Source organism: Stegodyphus dumicola, chromosome 6, assembly GCF_044657685.1.
Source record: "Stegodyphus dumicola isolate Sdum_Otavi_A_Nest chromosome 6, ASM4465768v1".
NCBI lineage: Eukaryota > Metazoa > Arthropoda > Arachnida > Araneae > Eresidae > Stegodyphus > Stegodyphus dumicola.
The window spans coordinates 114,210,583-114,234,074 of record NC_140773.1 but is presented as its reverse complement, the minus strand read 5'-3'; the positions used below and the strand labels follow the sequence as shown (position 1 = coordinate 114,234,074).

At 32.4% G+C, this 23,492-nt stretch overlaps 1 protein-coding gene across 1 annotated transcript in view; it reads left to right on the top strand.

Annotated features, from left to right (window-relative positions):
• eIF2D (eukaryotic translation initiation factor 2D) overlaps nucleotides 1-23,492 on the top strand; it is a 42,661-nt gene that overhangs the window by 11,345 nt on the left and 7,824 nt on the right. The window contains exons 5-6 of the mRNA XM_035365165.2: nucleotides 11,398-11,518; nucleotides 22,478-22,649. Of these exons, the coding sequence (XP_035221056.1) occupies nucleotides 11,398-11,518; nucleotides 22,478-22,649 (293 nt within the window). The remainder of the gene's footprint in view (nucleotides 1-11,397; nucleotides 11,519-22,477; nucleotides 22,650-23,492) is intronic.

The window sequence follows — 23,492 nt, the reverse complement described above, 5'->3', positions numbered from 1 at the left end:
CACTTTACATCCAAACTCAGTAATTTGTTATCGATCAAATTTGTGTGTGGTCTTGTTTCCAAGCTCCTACTAACAAGCCAACAAATCAGTTTGAATATATGCTGTCACCAACTGGACAGTTTCAATGAATCCATCTTCCAGAAACTTCCAGAGCTCATTAATCATATAAGAACTGCATTCCATCCCAATAACAGGAGACCTCAGAGGAACTTAGATACAAAATAAATCTCCCTTTATAGACAAAATGTTGTGAGGTAAACTTGCTCAGAAAAATGTCTCCTTTCATAGACTTGACTTTTGAGATATATGATTGTGTTTATATGCCTGGAATATATTGACTAATCACCACTTTTGGCCTGAAGTCTTAGTATTTAGTTGGTCTTCATACTCTTTTAAAATTATCCTTTAATTTTTAATATCAATGTAATTTTATAACATTGTATTTGCCTCTTTTTTGTATGCAGTTTATGGACAGTGCTGGCCATTAAAATTACAACAATATGCAAAACTAAAAATAAGGAAGTAATTCTCAGTTAATGTTTCCAAGGGAATTCCTGGTAACACTTGTTTTTTTAAATAAATGAATTTAAGAAAAAAAGCTACACTAAATTGTAAAAATTTATATAGACTCATTCATTTTTTAGATTTTGATGCTACATGTGACTTAATAAAAGGATATTTATTATGCATTTTTTTTTTTTTTTTTTTTTTCTTTTTCAAATCCATGAGATCTATTTCTGCTGTGTAACACTGGTTTTGAATTTTTTACACCTTTTGTCAGGATGTTTGTCATTTATAAAGTTTTAATAAATTTCTGTTTTATCTTTATTTCAATAATAAATTACCAAAGGAATAAGTATGAGATTTCTTTTTGCTTCATAAAAACAGTTAATGGAAACTATGTGAATTTATGCCTCTTATTTATGGTTTCATTCTGGTTGATGGAATAATTCTCAGTTAGTGCTGTTTCATATGATTTGTGCCTGAAATTTTGTTCATGATCTTATAACCTAAAAATTCTTATCATGCAATGCTTATAGAGCTCAACTACGAAATTATACAACTGCAGCGTTTAATTCATGTTTGATCTCTAACAAATTGCAGCAGTTCCAAGTATAGGCTGAATTTGTAATTTCTTTAGAAGCAGTGTTTTTCAAGCTGTGATATACAAAGAAGAAAGAAAAAACAAAGAAAGTAACATAGGGTCTAAAAAACTAATGATAGGAATATTATATGGACATAGGTGATGCGTTTAAAAGTATATGCTTAATTCAAATTTGACTGAACAATTAACTAAAAGTAGTTTAGCACCAAAATGATGTTTAAGAATATATGTAATGTAGTAGAACACAGTTATGCTGTGTATTATGACAAAGGTAAATTTTGTCCACACAAAGGTACAGAATAGCCATTTATTTTCAACTGTAGCCATGATTTTAATATATTGTTATTGCAGAAGACCTGATTCAGAATGTTGAATAGCAAGGAATGACCATCTGTAATTGTGCAGTAGTTTGCCTTCAGTTGGATCAGTGGTGTGTTTTATGTATGTGCTGATTGGAAATGGCTGCAAAATTTTTCAGTGAATGTAAACATAAGGTCATATACTTTTTTTTTTTTTTTAAATCTGATCAGAAGGTCAGATAAAACTGATGCTGCAGCAAATACTTTAACATGCATCTCAAAAAAAGCCTCTTTTGTGCATTTAACAACTCTGTATTAAGTGGATGTTTTGCTGTATTGCAGTTCCTTTTGCATAGTTGTCCTCATTATGTAATGACTCGCACTGAGCTTCTGTTCTTTCAAACATATATAATTAATCTAAAGTTCACCTTTGTGCATTTGTTCTTATGTTCCATAATTTCACGTGTAACAGTTTTTTTTATTAGAACCCTGAAGAAAACATGCAACCTTGGAGAAAGCGTGAGTAATTGTTTTTTGTGTGTGAAATGAAGTTTTATATATTATCAGCATTTTCTAATAAATGTCAAATGGCTGGTTGATTCCAGCTTATATGCCCACATACTGTTTATTTCTCAAAGAAATCCGAGTTTAAACACTATTTTCAGGTAGTGCACCCAAACGTCTTTCATATGATGCCATAAACATTAGAAAGTTCAGAAAAGTATAGGACAAAGAACTTTGGGTAAATTTCTTAAAGGAAAAAAAAAAAAAAAAAAAAAACAATTAGAAGCTTCCATTAGCTTGATAGAACTAGAATGAACAGCATATGTTTGCTGCATGTTGTATGGACTAATAGATTTGTAAGGTGTTTGCATTAAAAGTTATTTGTAAATATTACAAAAGTTTGAGAGGCAGTTATTGTTCTGCTGAGTACAAGGTTAAATTTTTTACATATTGGACAAATTTCTGTTTGTATTTAATATTAAGTTTGTGTAGTATTTTTTCCTGCAGCTATGGGATAAAAAATGTTACATTACTTATTCTATACCTTTGCATTAAAAAATAAATCAGTATCTATTCTGTTAGGACCAAAAAAGATTCTGACCAATAGTTGCCTTGGAAGCCATCAGAAATTAACTCAGTCCCAGTGTAATTCCTTGGCTGAAAATTTGTAATTATTCAAATTACATATACATTTATAAGGAAGTAAATTTGTATCATATGCACAGTTAAACATGCTTATTGTTGGAAATTCAAACTATTACATTGCTAATTTTTTTTTAAATAATAATTGAATGATATAGATTTTTAGTTGTGAATTACTGTAGGTGATCCTAATGCAAGGATTAAAGGTTAAACTTTCATATAGTTTTGGATACACAAAATAAGCGGAGAGTAGTACTGCGTGTAAGCACCATGAGCAACAATAACTGCTGCTATATTGCTCACTGTAGAATAAAACACTTGCCAGCCTAGGATAGTGCAGTCTATAAAGCTTCATATATATATGTAAGATAAAAAAATATGTAAATCCAAAGTAACCCCATAATTCCCCTCTGTATTCTAAAAATTGTAACTTTTCTGGACTGCATCATTTCTAGATCAATCCATCTTGCATGGCTTGCATAACACTGACAACATAGCTAACTTGGAACCTGAACTCAAAATTTTAAGAGCTGAAAACCTTTTTAATCTAAACCAAAACCCTCTCTTGGTGAGCGTCCATATTGGATAATTGCACACATTTAGCTTGATCTCTCCTGCAATCGATTTGCTACTAATTATGCCATTATCTAAAATGTGATACTCTATATAAAATTATGGAGTACATATTGTGCTCATGATCATGAGTGATGAAAATGTGTTTTTGATAATTAGTATCCACCAGTAAAAGTGATATTCAATTCGGCCACATCTGTCTACAAGTCTTCCGTTCGAGTGTCATCTTTCTAACTATGCAGTAAAATCTTCCGATAATATCACGCAGAGAACCATCATCAATCTGTTGCAGCTCATTCTACTAGTCAACAAGTCGTACTCTTAAGCTAGTCAATTAAAGATGCACTTGATGAACGAAATTTGGTACTGGTTGCTTGTGGGGCAATTGATAACGACAGCGATGAAGCTGTACACTCCGATGTTAGTTTTCCCCTCACCTCCGCTAACAGGAATTGAACTTGATCCAAAAAGAAGGAGAAACATTCTCTCCTTGTATGACTCATTCTCGCATTATGCAGTGGACAGTAAACTATGCTTGTAATCATCGCTAGATATTATTTACTTCTTATACCTAATAAATGTGTTATTTTGTGTGCTAATAATAATCGTATTCCTTACATCCGCAGTTTGGATTACACTTTATCAAGGTAAGAACTTTAATTCTGTTTCATTTATCTACTTGTCTCGAATTAGCAAAGTTGTAATAGTAAACAAATGAACCATGCATACCTTCAACATTAGATTACGAGACTGAGTGCATGTTTACTTCAACTAAATGCATAAAATATATCAAGATTAGATTACGAGACTGAGCGCATGTTTACTTCAACTAAATGCATAAAATATATCAAGATAAGTTATCAAGGATAAAAATACAAACAGAAAAGATAATCTGCCATAAATTACCGCTGGATAATCTGAAAAAGGAAAGCCAAGCCTGTCTTCAAAAGCAAAACAAAACTACATAGTTGTGTACTTCGCATTTGAAATACAGAAGCAGAAATGGCTACTAGCTGCGAAAATAAATATTCGATCATGAAACTAAACAATAGCAACTATCAAGTATGGAAATACAAACTTGAAATGATTCTGAAAAAGGAAAATTTATGGGATTTAATCGCTGATCACACACCGAAAGAAACGGACAAAACAAGATGAACAAGCACAAGCTACCATTAGTTTACTCATAGAAGACAACCAAATCGTACACTTGAGAAATAAAATGACAGCTAAAGAGATATGGAATGAATTAAAGAAAATACATAAAATAAAGACTCTTTCTAGTAAACTTTACCATCTCAGAAAGCTGTATACATTAAAAGCAGAAAAGGAATACAAACTCAAAGAACACATCAACAAAATGCTCGAAATTATAGACGAAGTGCGAGGAATCGGTGAAGAAATAAAGGATAGTCACATTTCAGCTCTCTTACTAAGTGGCATACCAAAAAGGTACGAAAATCTTATTACAGGTTTAGAAGCACAGCCAGAAGAACTAATGTTGGAATACGTAGAAACAAAACTCATCGACGAATGCATGAGAAGAAGAGAAGGCAATCGAGCAGAAGAAACGAATTTTAACATGAATTTATACAAATTTCCTTCAAAACAAATTTTAACGCAAAATTCTAGAATTTCAATCAACGAAGATGCAATTATTGCAAAAAATTAGAACACTTAGAAAAGGAATGCAGATTCTTAAATAACTACAAAGAAAAAGACAAAAACGAAAGTAACTCATTCTTCAAGAATGAAAAGCATGCGAATAAAGGAAATTATGGAAATAAACAAAAAACGAAAGTTGCTGTAAACGAGGATAAACACGAAGAGGAAAACAGAAATAAGAAACTCGAGAAGACTGAGAATTGTACATTCGAAGTCACCAGAGAAAGAAAATTTAAAAACTCAAACTGGTCAATTGACTCAGGAGCTACTTGTCATATGGTTGATAACATAAACTTTTTTACTAAATTAGACAGAAGCAAAACTGAGCAAATAACAATTGCTAACGGCACTCAGATAAGTCTGAAGGTATCGGACAAGGATCCTTATACTGTACAGACAATGGAGATAACAAAGTAGAAGTAAGACTCGTGGATGTTCTATGCATTCCTGACCTTGAAGGAGGATTGACATCTGCATGAAAAATTACAAAGAAAGGATTTACAGTTGAATTTAAAGAAGATATTTGCAGAATAAAGAAGAAAAATAAAACCATAGGAATTGCTAAAGCAGAAGGAAATTTATATACCATTGTTGACTCGTAAAGAAGAAAAGCCAAAATTACAGCTGCAGATAGAAGTGAAAATAGCATATATCTTTGGCATAGATGACTAGGACACAGAAATTATGAAGCAATCAAGAGGTTAAAGAATGATGAATGATGACCTAGCAAGAATAAGGATTGACGGAGAAGCCAAAAAGGAAAAAGAATGCAAATGCTGTATCAGAAACAAAATGACTGAATTGCTGTATCCCAAGCTAAACAACTATAAAGCAAAGTCAGTTCTAGACTTAAAACATTCAGATATTTGTAGACCAATTGGTACAGCATCACTAGGAGAAAGAAATACTTTATAACATTCATGGACGATCATTTGAGATGTACAACAATCTATCTGCTAGCTACAAAGAATGAAGCTATCTCCAAGTTAAAGCAATTTGTAACCATGATGAAGAACAAATTTGAAAAGAAGCCAAAAGTCTTTAGCATATTCACCGTAATAGAACGGTAGAGCAGAAAGTAAAAATAGATGCTTCATGGAAATGACAAGATGCCTGCTACTCGATTCAGGACTCGAAAGAGAATTTTGGGGTGAAGCCGTAATGACAGCCACCTATGTACAAAACAGGCTACCATCAAGATCAGTCGGAAAAACACCATACGAGCTCTGGAATAATAAGAAGCCAAACTTAAACCATATCATGGTTTTCGGCAGCACAGCTTATTGCCTAGTTCCAAAGCAGAAAAGAAGCAAACTAGATAAAAGAGCAGAAAAAGGAATTCTTGTTGGATACAGTGACCGTACTAAAGGATATAGAATTTACATGCCATATGCAAACAAAGTCATGATCAGAAGAAGCGTAATATTCGATGGAAAAAAAAAAGAAATATATCATCAATTAAATGACTAGAATGAGGAAATAGAATGGCCTTTTAAAAAAAATAAATTGACAGAACCATGTCCAAATGCTACAACAGAGGTAGGAATTGAAACAGAAGAACTTCCCGTATGACCGAGAAGATCCCAGAGAATGACTAAAGGAATCCCACCAAACAGATTCTTGTACATGGCTAAGAATGAAGAAATCAAAGTTCCTAAAGACTGGGGAGAACTGCAAACTTTTCCAAACAAAGAAAGGGAACTGTGGTTAAAATCCATGACAGAAGAAATGGAAGCACTGAAGAGAAACAAAACATGGGAACTAGTCGATCTTCTAAAACGAAAGAAGGCAATCGGAAACAAATGGACATTTAAAAAAAATCTGACACTTCAGGAAATGTTATCAGATATAAAGCTCGTTGAGTAGCTAAAGGATATTGCCAAAAATTTGGGTACGACGAAACATTCGCACCAGTCGTAAAGCATACCACAATAAGGACTATCTTGGCAATAGCAGCTCAAAAGAAGATGCATGTAAACCATTTTGACGTAGAAACAGCTTTTCTATATGGAGATCTGAAAGAAGATATATATATATATATATATATATGAAGCAACCAGAAGGTTACATCTCCGCTTCAGAAGCAAATAAAGTCTGTAAACTAAATAAAAGTATTTGTGGACTAAAACAGGCAGCCAGAAACTGGAATCACAAGATAGCTGAAATTTTGTGCAAAAAAGGATATGTTAAAGGAAAAAGTGATCCATGTTCCTGATCCATTAATCAAGAGCAATGCAAGAACTTACATAATTGTATACGTTGATGGCATGTTAGTCCCGAGCGACAAGTGTGAATCAGTTGAACGAATTGTCAAAGAATATTTCGACATTCGAAACGATATCATTAAAATCATACGAGCTACAATTAATTACAAATTACATCTAAAATCTAATGGTGCACCAGTCATCAAAACTTACAGTGACAATGATTGGGCTGGAGATACCTCTTACAGAAAATCCTCATCCGGATATATATTTCAAATAGGAAACAGTATGGTATCATGGACAAGCAAGAAACAAAATTGTGTCACCTTATCTTCAACAGAAGCCAAATATATCGCTCTAGCTTTAACCTTGCAGGACCTACAATGGATAAGACAACTGATGGAAGATTTAGGCTTCGCTCAACAGGAAGCTAACATCGTATTCAAGAACAAAATTTCCAGAAAAGAAAAAGGGAGCAGTTACACCAAACACATCGATGTCAAATATCACTATGTTTGTGATATACAAAATCAAGGAATTTTTAAATTACAACACCGCAACAGCAAAATGATGTATGCAGACATGTTTACAAAACCTTCACCAGACAACCACTGAACGGATTTTTATACCCTCTGGTAGTACCAAACGCGAGGAGGTAACGCCATCTATCGGCAAAAATAACTGAATTAAGATAGTAGAATTTTAAAGGCATTAGGAAGGACTGGATTGGACTTCAAATCATTAACTAAACCTGCTAAATCTTTGTGAATATGAAAAGCCTCAAGAAAATCCAATTCACCTATGGAAGAAGCCTTTTAGATAATTTTTGCAGACCCAAATTCAAAATTATGGTTAAATGTCCAACTATGATACGCTATTGAAGACTTGTTAATTTCGCCTTTTCTGACATAAGATTCATGTTCCTTGATACAAAACTTCAACGCTCTTTTTGTTTGGCCAATATATCTTAAACCGCACTGACACGATATACTATAAATTCCCCAAGAATTCAAGACAGAAACTCAATCCTTTAGAATCAAAGGGTGAATTTTATTAATAGGGAAGAAGCCAACTTGAAAATTGAATTTCTGGAAAATCCGTGCAATTTTATAGCTACAGATTTTCCCGTGCAATTTTATAGCTAATATAATCCGTGCAATTTTATAGCTAACAGAAGGATAAAATGGAAGCGTGACAAGCTCATTAATATTATTTCTAACAGTGGAATGTCTTCTTTGATGGGAATCTGAAAATTTTTTAACACCTTTATCAATAATCACGGGAGAAAATCCACAGTCAATCGCAACTGCTCTCAAGTAATTCAGTTCATTGGTAAGCAAAGATTCAGAGGAACAAACTTTAAGCGTGCGGAATTTGCATTTCTGTCTTGAATTCTTGGGGAATTTATAGTATATTGTGTCAGTGTGGTTTAAGATATATTGGCCAAACAAAAAGAGCATTGAAGTTTCGTATCAAGGAACATGAATCTTATGTCAGAAAAGGCGAAATTAACAAGTCTTCAATAGTGTATCATAGTTGGACATTTAACCATAATTTTGAATTTGGGTCTGCAAAAATTATCCAAAAGGCTTCTTCCATAGGTGAATTGGATTTTCTTGAGGCTTTTCATATTCACAAAGATTTAGCAGGTTTAGTTAATGATTTGAAGTCCAATCCAGTCCTTCCTAATGCCTTTAAAATTCTACTATCTTAATTCAGTTATTTTTGCCGATAGATGGCGTTACCTCCTCGTGTTTGGTACTTACCAGAAGGTATAAAAATCCGTTCAGTGGTTGCTTTCCATTATTCGAAGTTCAGATTTTGAGTGTGAAGGAGCAGTTGCCCCTCACTCCCTAATTTTAACTTCGCTAATTTTTCTTCTCCTTTGTGTTACATGTTTGATCAGATAGCCTGGCTCAGTAAAAGTAGGCAGCCAGTGTAACTCTGATTAAAAATCCGGTTATAACCACGTGCATTGCTGATAAGGACCACGTGTTTCTGAGTCTTCTTCCCCTTTATTTTTCTTCTTTCTATGTATTTCTTTCTCCTGATGAGGAGGGACTTTTAGCTGCCCTCGAAATCGATTGTTTCTATATACTTACGCTAAATACAAGGTTGTTTTTACGATTTTGATTGTCACATTAGCGGTGTTCTCTTCTAGTCTAGATACATGTATGTATGAATGGCTCTTTGACCGATAGGATCCAGAGGGCTGGGGCTGGTGTTTTTAGCAAGCTTTTCAGTTTCTACATAGCTGTAGGGGTTTACTCCACTCACTTTGATGAAGAACTGAAAGCCATTCATGTAGCTCTCCAACAATTATCCTTGAGACAGAGCTTGTTCAGGAGTGCTGTTGTTCTGTCTGATTCGACTTAAGGAATACAGGCCATCTCCTCTTACTAAGATTGTAAGAGCATATTTGTTCAACAGTGTCAGGAAGTCATAAAAGAACTTTCCCTCAAGATATCTTTTTAATGGGTACCTTTACATTGCGGTATTTATGGGTATGAGATGTCTGATATGCTTGCAAAAAAGTGGGTTACAGTTCTCCAAAAGCAAAAAACGAGTGCTAACCTCCATTCTATTAAGCTTCTGACATTGCTAATGTATCAAAAGTCTTTTAGAGATTTTGCCACTCGGGCTTGTGAGGGCAAGCCTTGGAGTGTTCTCTCAACAAATTTAGCTTTTGTTCCTGACCACCCGCAAACATTTGCAGTTGCATCTTTTAGACTATTGACAGGACATGACTGTCTACAGAATTGTTTATTTCACATTGGACTAGCTGATTTGCTGTTGTGTGTTTTATGTAATAGTGGACGGCCAATAACGACGGAACATTTGGATGAGTGTGAAGCACTGACAAATATTTCTTGTAGATTTCAGCACTGTTGGCAAGCAAGGAGTTTAATGGCCTAACAGCCAATGTAACTGGCATTTGACAAATAACATATATATATGTATGCATAAGATATAATATATGAAAGCAAATTACTAACTTTAATTTTGCAATAGCCCCTTTGTTCTCAATTTTAATTTGGGTATTTCCGATCTTTGTTCCAAAAATAGTAATTCTTTGTAATAATTTTTTTTCCTGGACAGTGTCATTTCTGTATTAATCCACATCATATGACTTTTACATAACACAGGTGATGTAAATGGAACTAAAATTTAACCACAAATAATAATCTTAGGGCATTATTAATTAATGAATCAAATGTGTTGAAATTGAAACTAACCAACATTGAATGAAAATTTCACCTTGAATGCACTGCACTTTGCTTTTGCGTCTTCTTTTCGCTAGACTACTGCTGCTTCACTTCTTTCTACTTATCGCAGTTGTCTCAAAAATATAAATGTTATTTCTGGAATGGCCTAGATTAATGTGGCAACATATTTGTGCCCCAAAGTCTTTAACTGTAATAAAAAAGATATTTTTTTAATCTGACCTGTCTGCAAGTCTGCTTTTTTATGCATCCATCTTCAATCTATGATACCACTAGCAGGTCTAAGTTATACTAACGAGTCATCATTCTAACAACACAGTAAACAGTTTCAAATTTATTAAATACATGCATACATACATATATATATATATATATATATGCATACATATCTTCAGCCTCTGATAATCGTTGTTCTACAACTTTCTATGCAAGCATGAATTAGATATGTTCATTCAGGGAAAGATCTAATGAACTTGCTAGGCAAGGCAGATTTGGAGCATATTATTGATAGAAAGAAACCGGAAATGAAAAATGCTGTCAATAGATAAATACTCATGCGGGAAGAGAGTTGACATGGGGCATTCATTTTTAAATTCCATGAGACTAATCATCACTATTTCTAGAATGTAGAAAATAATGAGATATCTTTTGAAAGGTATATATTTAAAATTTCTCAAAATTCTCATTTGCGAAAGTAAATTTAATATTAAAAAATATTTGCCATATATACGTAATGTATACCGTAACATTGCATATTTATATGTTAAAAATACTCTATATGACAAAAAGTCTGAATCACATTATTGAGATTTATTATTGCGTGCTAGTGAGGAAAGTTTTAAAGTTCTAAAAAGGATTTATTCACATTTAGGTAATCTTTTAATATGGGATCTACCACTTTTAATTAGTTATTTATTTCTTAGATGGTACCACTAAAGCACTATTTTTTTAAATCTGAAAGTGTGATAAAATGGCAGGGAAAAGAAATGATTAAAACAACAACCAATTTTAGTGCGCCATCTAAAAAATAAATCAATCACTAAATAGCTATAGATCGCATAATACATGATTATTCAAATTGTGTATTATATTTACTTTTAAGTTTTATAATGCTAAAAGTTTGTTCTTGTGAGATTATGAATTTCTCATAAGTATACATTTTTTTTTTTTTTTCTTTGTAGAATAGTGAATAAAATGCCACATGCTTATCAAATTGCATTTGACGGAAAAGAACCTGTGATTAAAAAAGGGAAACTAGAACCTATTCAAATAACAGTGGATACTAGAACAGGAAATAAAAAGGTAGTTTGCTTTTTAATTGAAGATGTAGGAGTCTGCTTTATGTTTTTTCATTGTTTTTTTTTTTTTTTTTTTTTTTTTATTGTTAATATTCTTTATATTTAGATATTAAGTTCAAAAGCTGGAAATGTTAATAGTTTTTGTTATTATAATATATTTAGAAGTTTTTATGATACAGTATTTATGATAATGTGTTCAAGGGCAGAAACAGTTTTTGAAAGAATTCTTAAATAATGTGTATTCATTTACTTTTCCTATTCCTCTCCATTAAGCACAGTAGAATAAATATTTATTTTTCATAATATCTCTCATTTTTAAGTACTCATCTTCAACAATTTGTATTTGTTCTCTCTTTTTTTTTTTTTTTTTTTTTTTTTTTTTTTTTTTTTTTTAAATTACCAATCTTACTTACGTATATTTTATTTGGTATTCTTCTGTTATCAGAAAGATGTGTATATATGCATGTATGGATGGATGTGTGTGTTCATGTATGCATATGTATATCTGTGTACATACATGCACACATACTTTTCTGAATCCGGTACCAATAACAAAAGAGTACCTTTTATTTAATGTATTTAAAAAAATGCTTATTATCATTCAGAAGATAAACAACAAAAATCAGCGTTATATTTACAAAATTTCCACAGGACTAGTTTCGATGGTTTTACCGAACCACCATCCTCAGCTGCAAAACCGCAAATGAACAAGATAGGAAAAAATGATTAGATAAGACAAGAAAGCCTGGACAAGAATAAGCAAGTGGTGCCATCTGTTGGTGAAACCAGAACTAAAACATAATTTCTTTAAAGGCCGAAGGCAAATTTGGATTGGAATTAGGATCATTAACTAGAACAGAAAGATTTTTATGAATGTGAAATGCCTCTAGAAAATCCAGTTCTCCAATGGAGGATGTTTTTTGAATAATTTTGGCAGCAGAAAAATTGAAAGTGTGATTTTCGGACCAACAATGTGGCGCAACAGAAGACTTCTGTGTTTCCTTTTTTCTAACATATGCCTCATGTTCCTTGACGCGAAATTTTAAGGCTCTCTTAGTTTGGCCAATGTAAATTAAACCACACTGGCAAGGAATCCTATAAATACTATTGACAGGGGCTTTTCACCCAACATTATTAATCAAGCAGTTAAAAAATTCTCATCTCAACACACTAAAAAGCACACTCTTATTTTAGGAGATTATAAAAATTCTGTTGTCATTCCCTTCTTTCCATCAATTAGCTATAAAGTTGCACATATTTTGCAGAAATTTAACTTTCGGGTTGTTTATTCTCCCATCAATAAAATTCCGAGTTCCATACTTAAGGACCCCATTCCGGATATGAATTTCTGGGGTGTTTATAGGATTCCTTGCCAGTGTGGTTTAATTTACATTGGCCAAACTAAGAGAGCCTTAAAATTTCGTGTCAAGGAACATGAGGCATATGTTAGAAAAAGGAAACACAGAAGTCTTCTGTTGCACAACATTGTTGGTCCGAAAATCACACTTTCAATTTTTCTGCTGCCAAAATTATTCAAAAAACATCTTCCATTGGAGAACTGGATTTTCTAGAGGCATTTCACATTCATAAAAATCTTTCTGTTCTAGTTAACGATCCTAATTCCAATCCAAATTTGCCTTCGGCCTTTAAAGAAATTATGTTTTAGTTCTGGTTTCACCAACAGATGGTGCCACTTGCTTATTCTTGTCCAGGCTTTCTTATCTTATCTAATCATTTTTTCCTATCTTGTTCATTTGCGGTTTTGCAGCTGAGGATGGTGGTTCGGTAAAACCATCGAAACTAGTCCTGTGGAAATTTTGTAAATATAACGCTGATTTTTGTTGTTTGTCTTCTGAATTAGTATTTATTCGGCGTGTTATTATGTCTTACTTATTATCATGTTATAATTGTCTCTTGAACTGTATGCCATTTCTCTAATAACTTTTTCTCCTAATAATTCTTGAATATTTTCAGCTGGTTTTAATATCAAAGACTTTCTTTTGTTTATATGTTAATAGATTGAAAGCTTCTGATGTATTTATATTCTCTACTAGTTTGAGTGCATTTTCCTAATGAAATAGCTTTCTGTACTTTTTCTCAGTTCTATGTTCTCAATTTTAGTAATCATATATATTTGCCTATAATATGATATCTTAGAGAAATTTAGAAGTATTTTAGCAAGCATTAATATATACAGTAGAAGAAATTGATTGCAGTCTTATATTTATATTTGATGTTTCATTAGTTCACATTCATTAGACCTTGCTGTTGTAACCGATAGATTCCTAAGTTGTGACTAGTTGTAATATTTACATTATTGTAGATGGGAGAACAAAAATTGCACATTTCTGTAAAATTAGGTATAGGTAATAAACTTCGTGACTGACAGATTGTGAGAATACTGTAAACAAGACATTAAAGACCTTAGTTACAAGTATGCTAGAATCTTGGATTCCATAGATATATGAGATGCTGAAAATTCCCTGGAATAAAATCGTTTTTAACACTTTTAGTTCCATAGGGACATATAGATCCCAACGCATACCAAAATATCTCCACCGGGCCATCTACATCCCGTTTTATATGGAAATATGCTTAAACGGGTGTTTGAACTACTGGTGATGTTTTTGAAATGCTTTTGCAAGCAGAGACACGTCTGTGCAGGTCAGTATGTTTGTAAACAGCAACAGAACTGCATATGATCTACTTTATATCCTGTATTTGTACATATATTGTGTCATTTTTTGGAACGAATTTCTCAGGTAAGTTAGCCACTTCTTTAGCGATTTTTTTTTTTATGTAACACATAATTTGGTTCACTAATTGTGCCTGGGATACATGTGTCCAGACTTTCATTTTGTATTACATGAAACTTTTATTTATTTTCTCATTGGGACATATATATCCCAGTTAAAAATCCCACTGGGATATATTTGTCTCATCCCTATTTGCTCCTGTTAAAAACCCATATTTGCCCCAAATAATCTAAAACCAAAGGAAAGGAAATTGGGTCCCAAACGGTTAAATAGTACGTAATCTTACAATTATATTAAACTAGCGACCTGCTCCGGCTTCACACGGGTATAAAATATATAGCCTATGGCACTCACTGAAAAAATGATTAAAATCGATCCAGTAGTTTTGATTTATTCATTACTGCCCGTGGCCTGCACGCGTTAAATTTGGAGTAAAACAATTCCCTTTTCCCTATACCATGAAGATTTCCTGCTATCTTTGGAATATCTAAATTCATACACTACATTTATACTTATTTACTTTTTACATTGTTACCTATTTATTTTATTTTTACAACAATGAATGTATTACAGAATGTCTTTATATACAACGTTCACAGCTTTCTTGTCATTAGTGAATGCGTAGTACAGTGATTGGCTAACTGATGCGTTGTCGCGCTGAAAAGCACGTTTTTATTAAGTATATTGTTATTTTCCTCGCCAGGGAGCTCCGATAATAAACGCGTCCGATCGCTGCTAAATTCAAAGTGCTATCGGGAGAACCGTGGCCTCCGACGCACTATTTATAGGCACGCTCCTGCTGCCCCGGCTGGCTGGTCCCGCCGCAAACGCTACGTCCCGCAATTTTTAAATCTGTAGACCTTTTTAATGTGTACAATACTTAGTACATTATTTTGACAGGGTTCGTATGGTACTTAAAAGTCCTTAATTTTTTCAAAAATGATTTTTCGTTCTTAAAAGTCCTTAATTTTGGCCAAAATGAATAAACGGTCCTTAATTTTGCTCATTTGACATTTTCTGATCATTTCTAATGATTGCCATTCTCAGTGTGAATTGCGATTTCTCATGAATATGGAATTAAAATTACACGGCTCTTAACCAATCTGTTGGCGGATTTGCGTTGCAAACGATTTAAAAAAAAAAAAAAAAAAAAAAAAAAAACAGCTACGCGAACGAAAGTATCGATGTCTGATTGGCTATTCACCCAATCTTTCGAAACAGGTGTTATCCATAAATTTAGGCAGATTGTGACGAAAGCGTGAAGCTGGAAGTTTTTTAAGAGGCGAAAGTGATGATGAAGGTGCTCGAGAAAAAAAAAGGGGGGGATTGTGAAAATATTTGCCAAAATTAGAGCAGTCCCAACCTGGAAGGCCACAACCCTTCCGACGCCAATAGGAAAGAGATGCCTGGCAAGTGCATTTTCAATAAACTGTGGCCTCATCAAGCTGACTATAAAGACTGGATATTGATGGATGACAATCCTTATAAAGCTAAATGTGGTCTTTGTCTGAAACAAATTGAAATTTCTAGAATGGAAGAGTCAGCTCTGAAAATTCACATGAAAATTAAGTTTTGTTTTATCATTTCAATTTGTTTTTACACGGTTTTGCTTAGTTTAATTTCTTTGTTTGTTTCAATTAAGCCATAAATTAATTTTTATCACCTTCTACGGAGTTTATTCTCTTTTGCACATACTATATGTATAGGATATCGGAATTATGAGTTTATTTCTGCAGATGTTATCGATTTCGCGGGAAATCTGTTGGCTCCATTTTGATTTTAGGTCGCCAAGGGCAAATTCGGTAATGCTAGCCGAGAAAAAGTGAAGTTCGGAAATACGTTTTGAAGCTTCAATAGACAATTAAGTATTTGGTTTAATCCTATGCTGTTAATAGTAATGCATTATTTTTGCTAATTTCGATACAATTATTAGTTGAAAACAACTAACTAATTAAAAAATTTTTAATATTTTTAAAGCTGAAAACAACTAATTGAAACTAATTTTCCTGAATTAACTAGACGCAAAATTTATTTTCATGAATTACTAAAGTTATTGGATAGAAGTTTAACTGAAAATATACATTCCGTATTATATATATAGCTTGATTTGACGTTCAAATAAATTAAATTTCCCTTGAAAAGCCAGTTTGGAAGTCGAGTTGTGCTAATTTACCATTTTCCGCTTACTTTTTTTACCTGATTCTGTTTTTTTAATGTTTTACATGTTTAATGGTTTGATTTTCATATGTATTAATTTTTTAAAACGTGTTGAACTTTTTGGAGCAGCAGCTCTTGGTAACTTTTAGGCGAGCTTACTACAATTTTTATATTTTACTTATTTTGCAGCATATTGCGCAAGATGTTTTCTAGACCAAAATTAGTTTTTCAAAATTGTAATTACTACCTTGCTTGATATAATACGGAATATATATATATATATATTTATACAGTACGAAGTCCAAGGTTTGGACTCGTCGGGACTTCGGCGATCCCAGATTTGAGATTTTTCCGGATATTAGATCATTTTAAATCTACTAAGATGGCACGTAGAAATTATAAAATTGAAAATATGAAATCGTGATTTATGAAATAATGAAGCATTTATGATTTAAAGGGTATCAAAATTTAAAAAAGAAAAGAGCTTAATATTTATATGTTTACTTTATTAAACATTTCTTTCAATGTGAGTTGTTTGATTTGTTTTCTTTGCTAATACTTTAGACTAATACTATAGACATATTATTTCTTGTTCAGTTATTAAGTTCCATTGTTCAAGTCCTGTAATTGTTGTGTCGAGAATTCCGAATAACTTGTCAAAAATTTTTTCTCGTTCAGTAACCTCTCTGGTACTTTCTTCACTATCGGTAGCTGTATTTTCTGGATTTAGAACCATACTACAGATTTCGCCCTCCGTTAATTGATTGATGATTGGGGCATTGTCATCGCAATGAAAAACTTCTGTTTAACTTCCCTAAATTCTGCCGCCTGGTGCGGCCATGCGAGCTCTGGTGCTAGTTCTGGCTTTATGTGAATAACAAATCAGTTATTCTTAATTCAAATAGCACTAAATATAATCGTTTGTCCTATGAGTATCATCAACAAAATCTATTTTTAGCATAAGGAAAGAAATTTCTGTTAAATCTCCCTTGTCAGCATTTTAGCGCATTAAACTTAAATCTGTAATCGGATAATACTCTGTTATTTGGTGTCGCTGCATGAGTTATCACTCAAGTTCTCATCCGTTGATAAACACGCGGTGATGAAAGCAAAATACAATAAATAATGATTTGCAATTTCGGCATCAAGGATATAAAATATTAGTTGGTGTAAAATTAACAAATGTTTCGGTTTGAGATTATGCCAAGCAGATATGCAGCTATGGAGTCAAGTTACTAATCACACAAATTTATGCTAAAATAATTATTTCTTCAATAATGAGATATTTTATTTAGCGCCAAACTGATATTAAGAATCGGGATTTCCGGCATGTTTTTTTATGATGAGGAAAAGAATCTAATGTGCATGCGTAAAGCATACCCCTTCCCTCCAAAAAAAGCCCCAAAAAATTGGTTGGTGGTGGCTTTGAGGTCCGGATTTTAGATCATTCCAGATATTGGATGTCCGGATCTCGGACTTTGTGCTGTATATATATATATATATATATAGTAAAAAATGTATATTTTCAGTATACATTTCTTATTATATATATATACATACATTATATACATATACACTCATGTCCATAAATTAAGGATAATGCAAAATCAGGCAGAGGAAGAGTTAGAAGCAAAACAAATTTGACTTATTTGTAAAGCTTATTTATGCATCACTAAAATAAGGTACCTTACTTCTGCATTTATAGGGCATGCAACAAGTGAAATTATTTTATCCAAATATTATGAATGTGTTGAAAAACTAGACTTGTCATAACTCTTACAAATATCAATGGATGGTCCTGCAGTAAACTGGAAATTTTATGATTTATTGCAACAGGACTTGACAAAGGAATATAACATTCAATGCTTGACATTAGGGACATGTGGTTTACACATTCTTAACAATGCTTTCAAGCATGGGATGTCATCCACTGGCTGGGACATTCCATCATTCTTATCCTCCTTATATTAGATTTTTAAAGATTCTCCTGCAAGACGTGAAGATTTTTTTAAGTATATCTGGCTTAAAAAAGCTACATGTGAAGTTCTGCTTTTACCGATGGTTGCAAAATGTCCCAGCAGTTGAAAGAGCCATTGAAATATGGGATAACTTGCTACTGTACATTAAAAAAGTTGAAATGGGGAAGTTTAAAAAAATTCATCGAAATCCTTCTCAAATATTTTGGAGGCAACTAAAGATAAAACATTTCTTATAAAATTTAATTTTTTTCTCTCTCTGTCGAAAATATTATTGCCTTTCCTTGAATATTATCAAAGTGATAAACCACTTATTCCCTTTTTTGCTGAAGATATCTTAAAACTTGTAAATGATTGCCTTCAGCACTTTAAAATTTTGAAACTAGAATATTCAAAATTAACTAAAGCAGAAAATGTTTATAAATTTAATTTTAATGATCCAAATTGTTATAATGATAAAAGTAAAGTTTATTTGGGATTTATTGCTGAGCAGTTAATGAATGATAAATGCCGCAAGAAGGACATTTCACAAGCTGAAAGTTTTGCATCGAAACAAGAAGGTCAACAATGTGTCTTAACAATGGTACAACACTTAATGTCTAAATGTCCAATAAATTATTCTCTTATTCGAAATGCATCTTGTATAGACCCGCGGTTGATGGTTAAAAGTCCAGAAAAAGCCCAGAACAAAATGAAAATAGTTCTAATGGTATTAATGCGAAATAAACGTGTTTTACAAGATGATTGTGATGAAATTCTGCTGCAGTTTGGAGAGTTTCTAGACAAAGTAGTTAAGACAAATTTACATGAATTTTCTACTTTTGATCCTCAAAATCTTTCTCTTGACACATTTCTCACTTCTTATTTTCATGATTTTCACTATTCAAAAGTATGGAAAATAGTGGAAATGATTCTTATCTTGTCACATGGACAGGCCTCTGTGGAAAGGGGCTTCTCTGTAAATAAAGCAATTGAAATTGAAAATTTAAGTGACTCATCATACATTTTTTGACGCACAGTATTTGATTACATAAAATTTTCTGGAGGTGTTCTTAATATCGAAATTAATAAAGAAATGAGATCAGCAGCAGCTTCTGTAAGGTCTAAATATATGCAGTATTTAGAAGAACAAAAATCTTTAACTAAATCTGAAAATTCAAAGAGGAAAAGAAATATTATTGAGGAAGAAATTGATTATATGAAGCAGAAGAAAAAATTTCTTCAAAGGGACATTAAAGATATTAATGAAGAAGTAGATGCTTTAGCAGATGAAGCTGAGACCAGCAGGAACATTGATTTGTTTATCAAAGCAAATGAACTTAGAAGAATAGTTAAATAAAAGGAAATAGACATAAATAAATTAGATGTTAAAATAGCTGAAAAGATTTCAGATTTTAAAAAAGCACAAATGTTTTGTATCTTTTATTGTACAGTTTATTATTCTAGTATCTTTCAAAAAACCAAGGAAATAAATTGTATGTTTACAAATCAGTTATTTTAATCTGCAAAATATTCTTACATTGTGATTATAATAGTAATTGACTGTGTTTAAATAAATATCAAATAAGTTAAATAATAATCATGTAAATCTCTAAAATAGTGACTGTTATTAGTGTAAAATACACTTATACATGTTTTTCAAGAAATTATGTTCCTAATTTAATGTTATCTACTTCATAACTTGTAGGGAATTAGTTTAATTTTCAAAATTGTTTTATGGTAAGTATTAAATTGAATTTAATAATAGTGCATAATACACACTTCTGTTAGTTTCTTAAAGTGAAATTACAAGCATGAAGTCGGTTGTATGGATAATTGCTTTATTCTACTTGTTTTTTTGTTTGCTGATAGGTCCTTAATTTTTTCTTTGATGGTCCTTAAAAGTCCTTAATTTTCATGTAAGGAAATGTGTACGAACCCTGTTTGATAAATCTTGTAGGGTTCAGCCTGCGTTTGCAATGCAAGCGGAAAAAATTTAATTATTTACGGCATCACATTAGAAACCTCAAAAATAACAGTATTTCTCCACTATTTGATGGATGTTATTATACATATAAACCTTCCTCTTCAATCACTCTATCTATTAAAAAAAAACCGCATCAAAATCCATTGCGTAGTTTTAAAGATTTAAGGATACATAGGGATATAGGGACAGAGAAAGCGACTTTGTTTTATACTATGTAGTGATAGTATATTACAGTGCTCTGTTTCTGCATTAGAGAAATATAAAAATAATTATATCTCAAAAATCCATTCATGTATATAGTTTAAATATCAAAATAAACAAACTGACGCTTATTTTCTTGAATAATCTGTTTGCTTTATCACCTGGAATTGAAGTGTGTATTACCTTCGGATGTTCCCTTTTCCTATGTTCTTCAGGGAAGCCATTGAACAACTGTTAGGCCATGTTGCAGTAAAAAATTCCAATATTAGGAAGATTTGACACCCACTATTAATATATGAAACAAAATATCGGGTTGTAACGAAACTTTTCCACCAAAAAGTTCTTAATAAAATTAGAAAAAAAAAAAAATGAAAGCAATATCTTTAGTGTGGGTAGTAATTACTACTCAAATTTATAATTTTCTGCCAACATTTTGGTAGTTTTCAGGTAGAAGTCCTAAGGAGCAATGTCAGGACCATATGGTGGTTGTGACAAAAGATCCCATTCGAGTCCGTAGAAAGGCCAGCTGGTGCATGCAGACACATGTCATCTTGCATTATCCTGATGGAACATTATCTTTTTGTGCCGGAACTCAGTTCTACATATTTCCTTGATAGCAGCATCAACATGGACTAGCATCTTGCTATACACCTTACTGTCAAGGGTTTTACCTTTTTCCAGATACTCTTTATGTATAATACCAAGGCAGTCCCACAAGATAGAAAGCATGATCTTATGATGTTTTTGTTAGTCAAATTTTGCTTTCTGATGCTACTGATGGGCTCATTGGGCACAAGCCAACCCCCTTTTTGGGCTGTATTGTTGAAGTAAATCCACTTTTCATCATAAATGATGATCCGGTCCAGAATTTTATTCCTGCATTGATCTTCGTGCAGATTAGTGCAGGCCCGAGCACATCTGTCCTTATCTCTCCTTATCCTTATCACTGTCATTTGTCCTTATCAGCTTATGCAGCACCCAGCAATTGAATTTGTGTGTCAAGTTTATGTGACGCTTAGACATGGCACTAATGTCTAACTCCTTAGCAAGCTCTCGAGTGGTTGCATGCTTATCTTCTTCCACTAGATATTGCAGGTGGGCCTCATCAACATCAGTAGGCTGGCCAGAGTTCTCTGCTTCTTGAATGTCATATTTCTTCTTTTTTTACTTTCATTACCAGCTTTCACTGTGTCATATGATGCAACATTAGTGAAACTGTACTCATGATTTGGTGGCATTCTGTAACTGACTTTTTGTAACAGAACTGGAAGTAAATGATGGTTTTAATCTGGTAGCATGATAGTGACATTCCAGACACCTTGTACTTAATGATAGCAATAACTTTTTTACAAATTTCACAACACAATGTTCTAAAGTAAGCTTTCTTTCAAATTCAAAAAATTGTTTGACAAAATATGATTAAACATGCCAAAGTGAACTGTTTGTGCAGACGATATTTGTGGTGGTGAGAAATGTTTTTTAAAACCCGATACATTAAATGCATCGATACTTCAATGATATTGATGAATTTGCTTGATAAATCAATAATTTCATATTAATCATTCATTAATTAGTCGTTTATTTTCTTTTTTCCATAAAATACTCGAGCAATTTTTATGTAAACTTCATTTTTAGATATTTTATGTCTAGTGTTGTGCAAATAATATATACAATATTTTGAAATGTATATATTAAATGGCAATTTTATTAAAATATGAACATTCTTATGATATGTATGTTTTTTATTACATTAAAGCCCTAATTCTTTTCTTGATATCAAAGTATATAAACACTGTTTTTGAGATACCTCATAAATTTTGTAGCAAGGGTTCTTCTTGACTTGCCTTTGTATGAATCGACTTTTTATGACATTTATATGTTGTTGTTACATATATTATATTTTTCAGGTAACTTTAATTCAGAACTTGGAAACTTATGGTATAAATCCAGAAAAACTTGCTCAGCATGTTCAAGTTGCAGTTGCTGCCAGTACTTCAGTTGCTTTAACACAGAATGGGAAAGGAACTATTGTTCTTATACAAGGAAATCAAGTTAAATATCTTCAAAAATTATTTTTGGGTATGTTATAAGTATTATTATATGCTGCAAAAATTTTAGAATTCTGCATAAGTAAATCCTGAAAAATTGATATATCTATCAAATACAAAAGAAATATGCCAGTGTAAAATGAAGTGTACAAAAGCAAAAACTTGGACAAGGAGAAATGTTTCAGTTTAAAAGAACATTTTTCTGTGCCTCTGAATGGCAATAGGAAAATCAGTAGAAATGCATTGACATAGAGAACTCTTAAGTGGCAGCAGTCAGAACTTTAGAACTTGCTTTTGATTTGTTTGCTTCAGCATGAATGCTGCAGATGAGATGTCATATGGATACTAGATTAGATTAGTTTGGTATTCTAATAAATTCTCTTAAAGTATATTGAATGTTGGTTTAGATAGAAATACCATTGAATATAGAAAATTAGATGCGGCATTTAAATTTATTTCAGAATTTTGTTTCATACACTGCGCCATTTGCCTCTTGAACCGGAACTGTTAATAGCATGTGGTTGGGGACTGTATACCTGTATGATTTCATAAAATTTAATTTTGAAAAATTTAACATATATATTCTCTTTAACACATAATAATGGGCAAAAGAGTGAGCAAAAATTACAATTTAATTATAACAATTTGCTGCCACTTTGATGGGGTAGAGGAAAACTGGTTCACTGTGGGCCGAAATGCGGGCTTATCACTTACTGGTTAGTACTAGGTTCTCGCCATTGACATTTTGTAGCACTGTAGTCATTATGCCAGTACACATACATAAAATATTCTAACCTTGATGGAACATTTGGCATTGAAATTTGGTATAAAAATTTTCAAGTCATGTAATTTATTTAAAAACATGGTCATCATT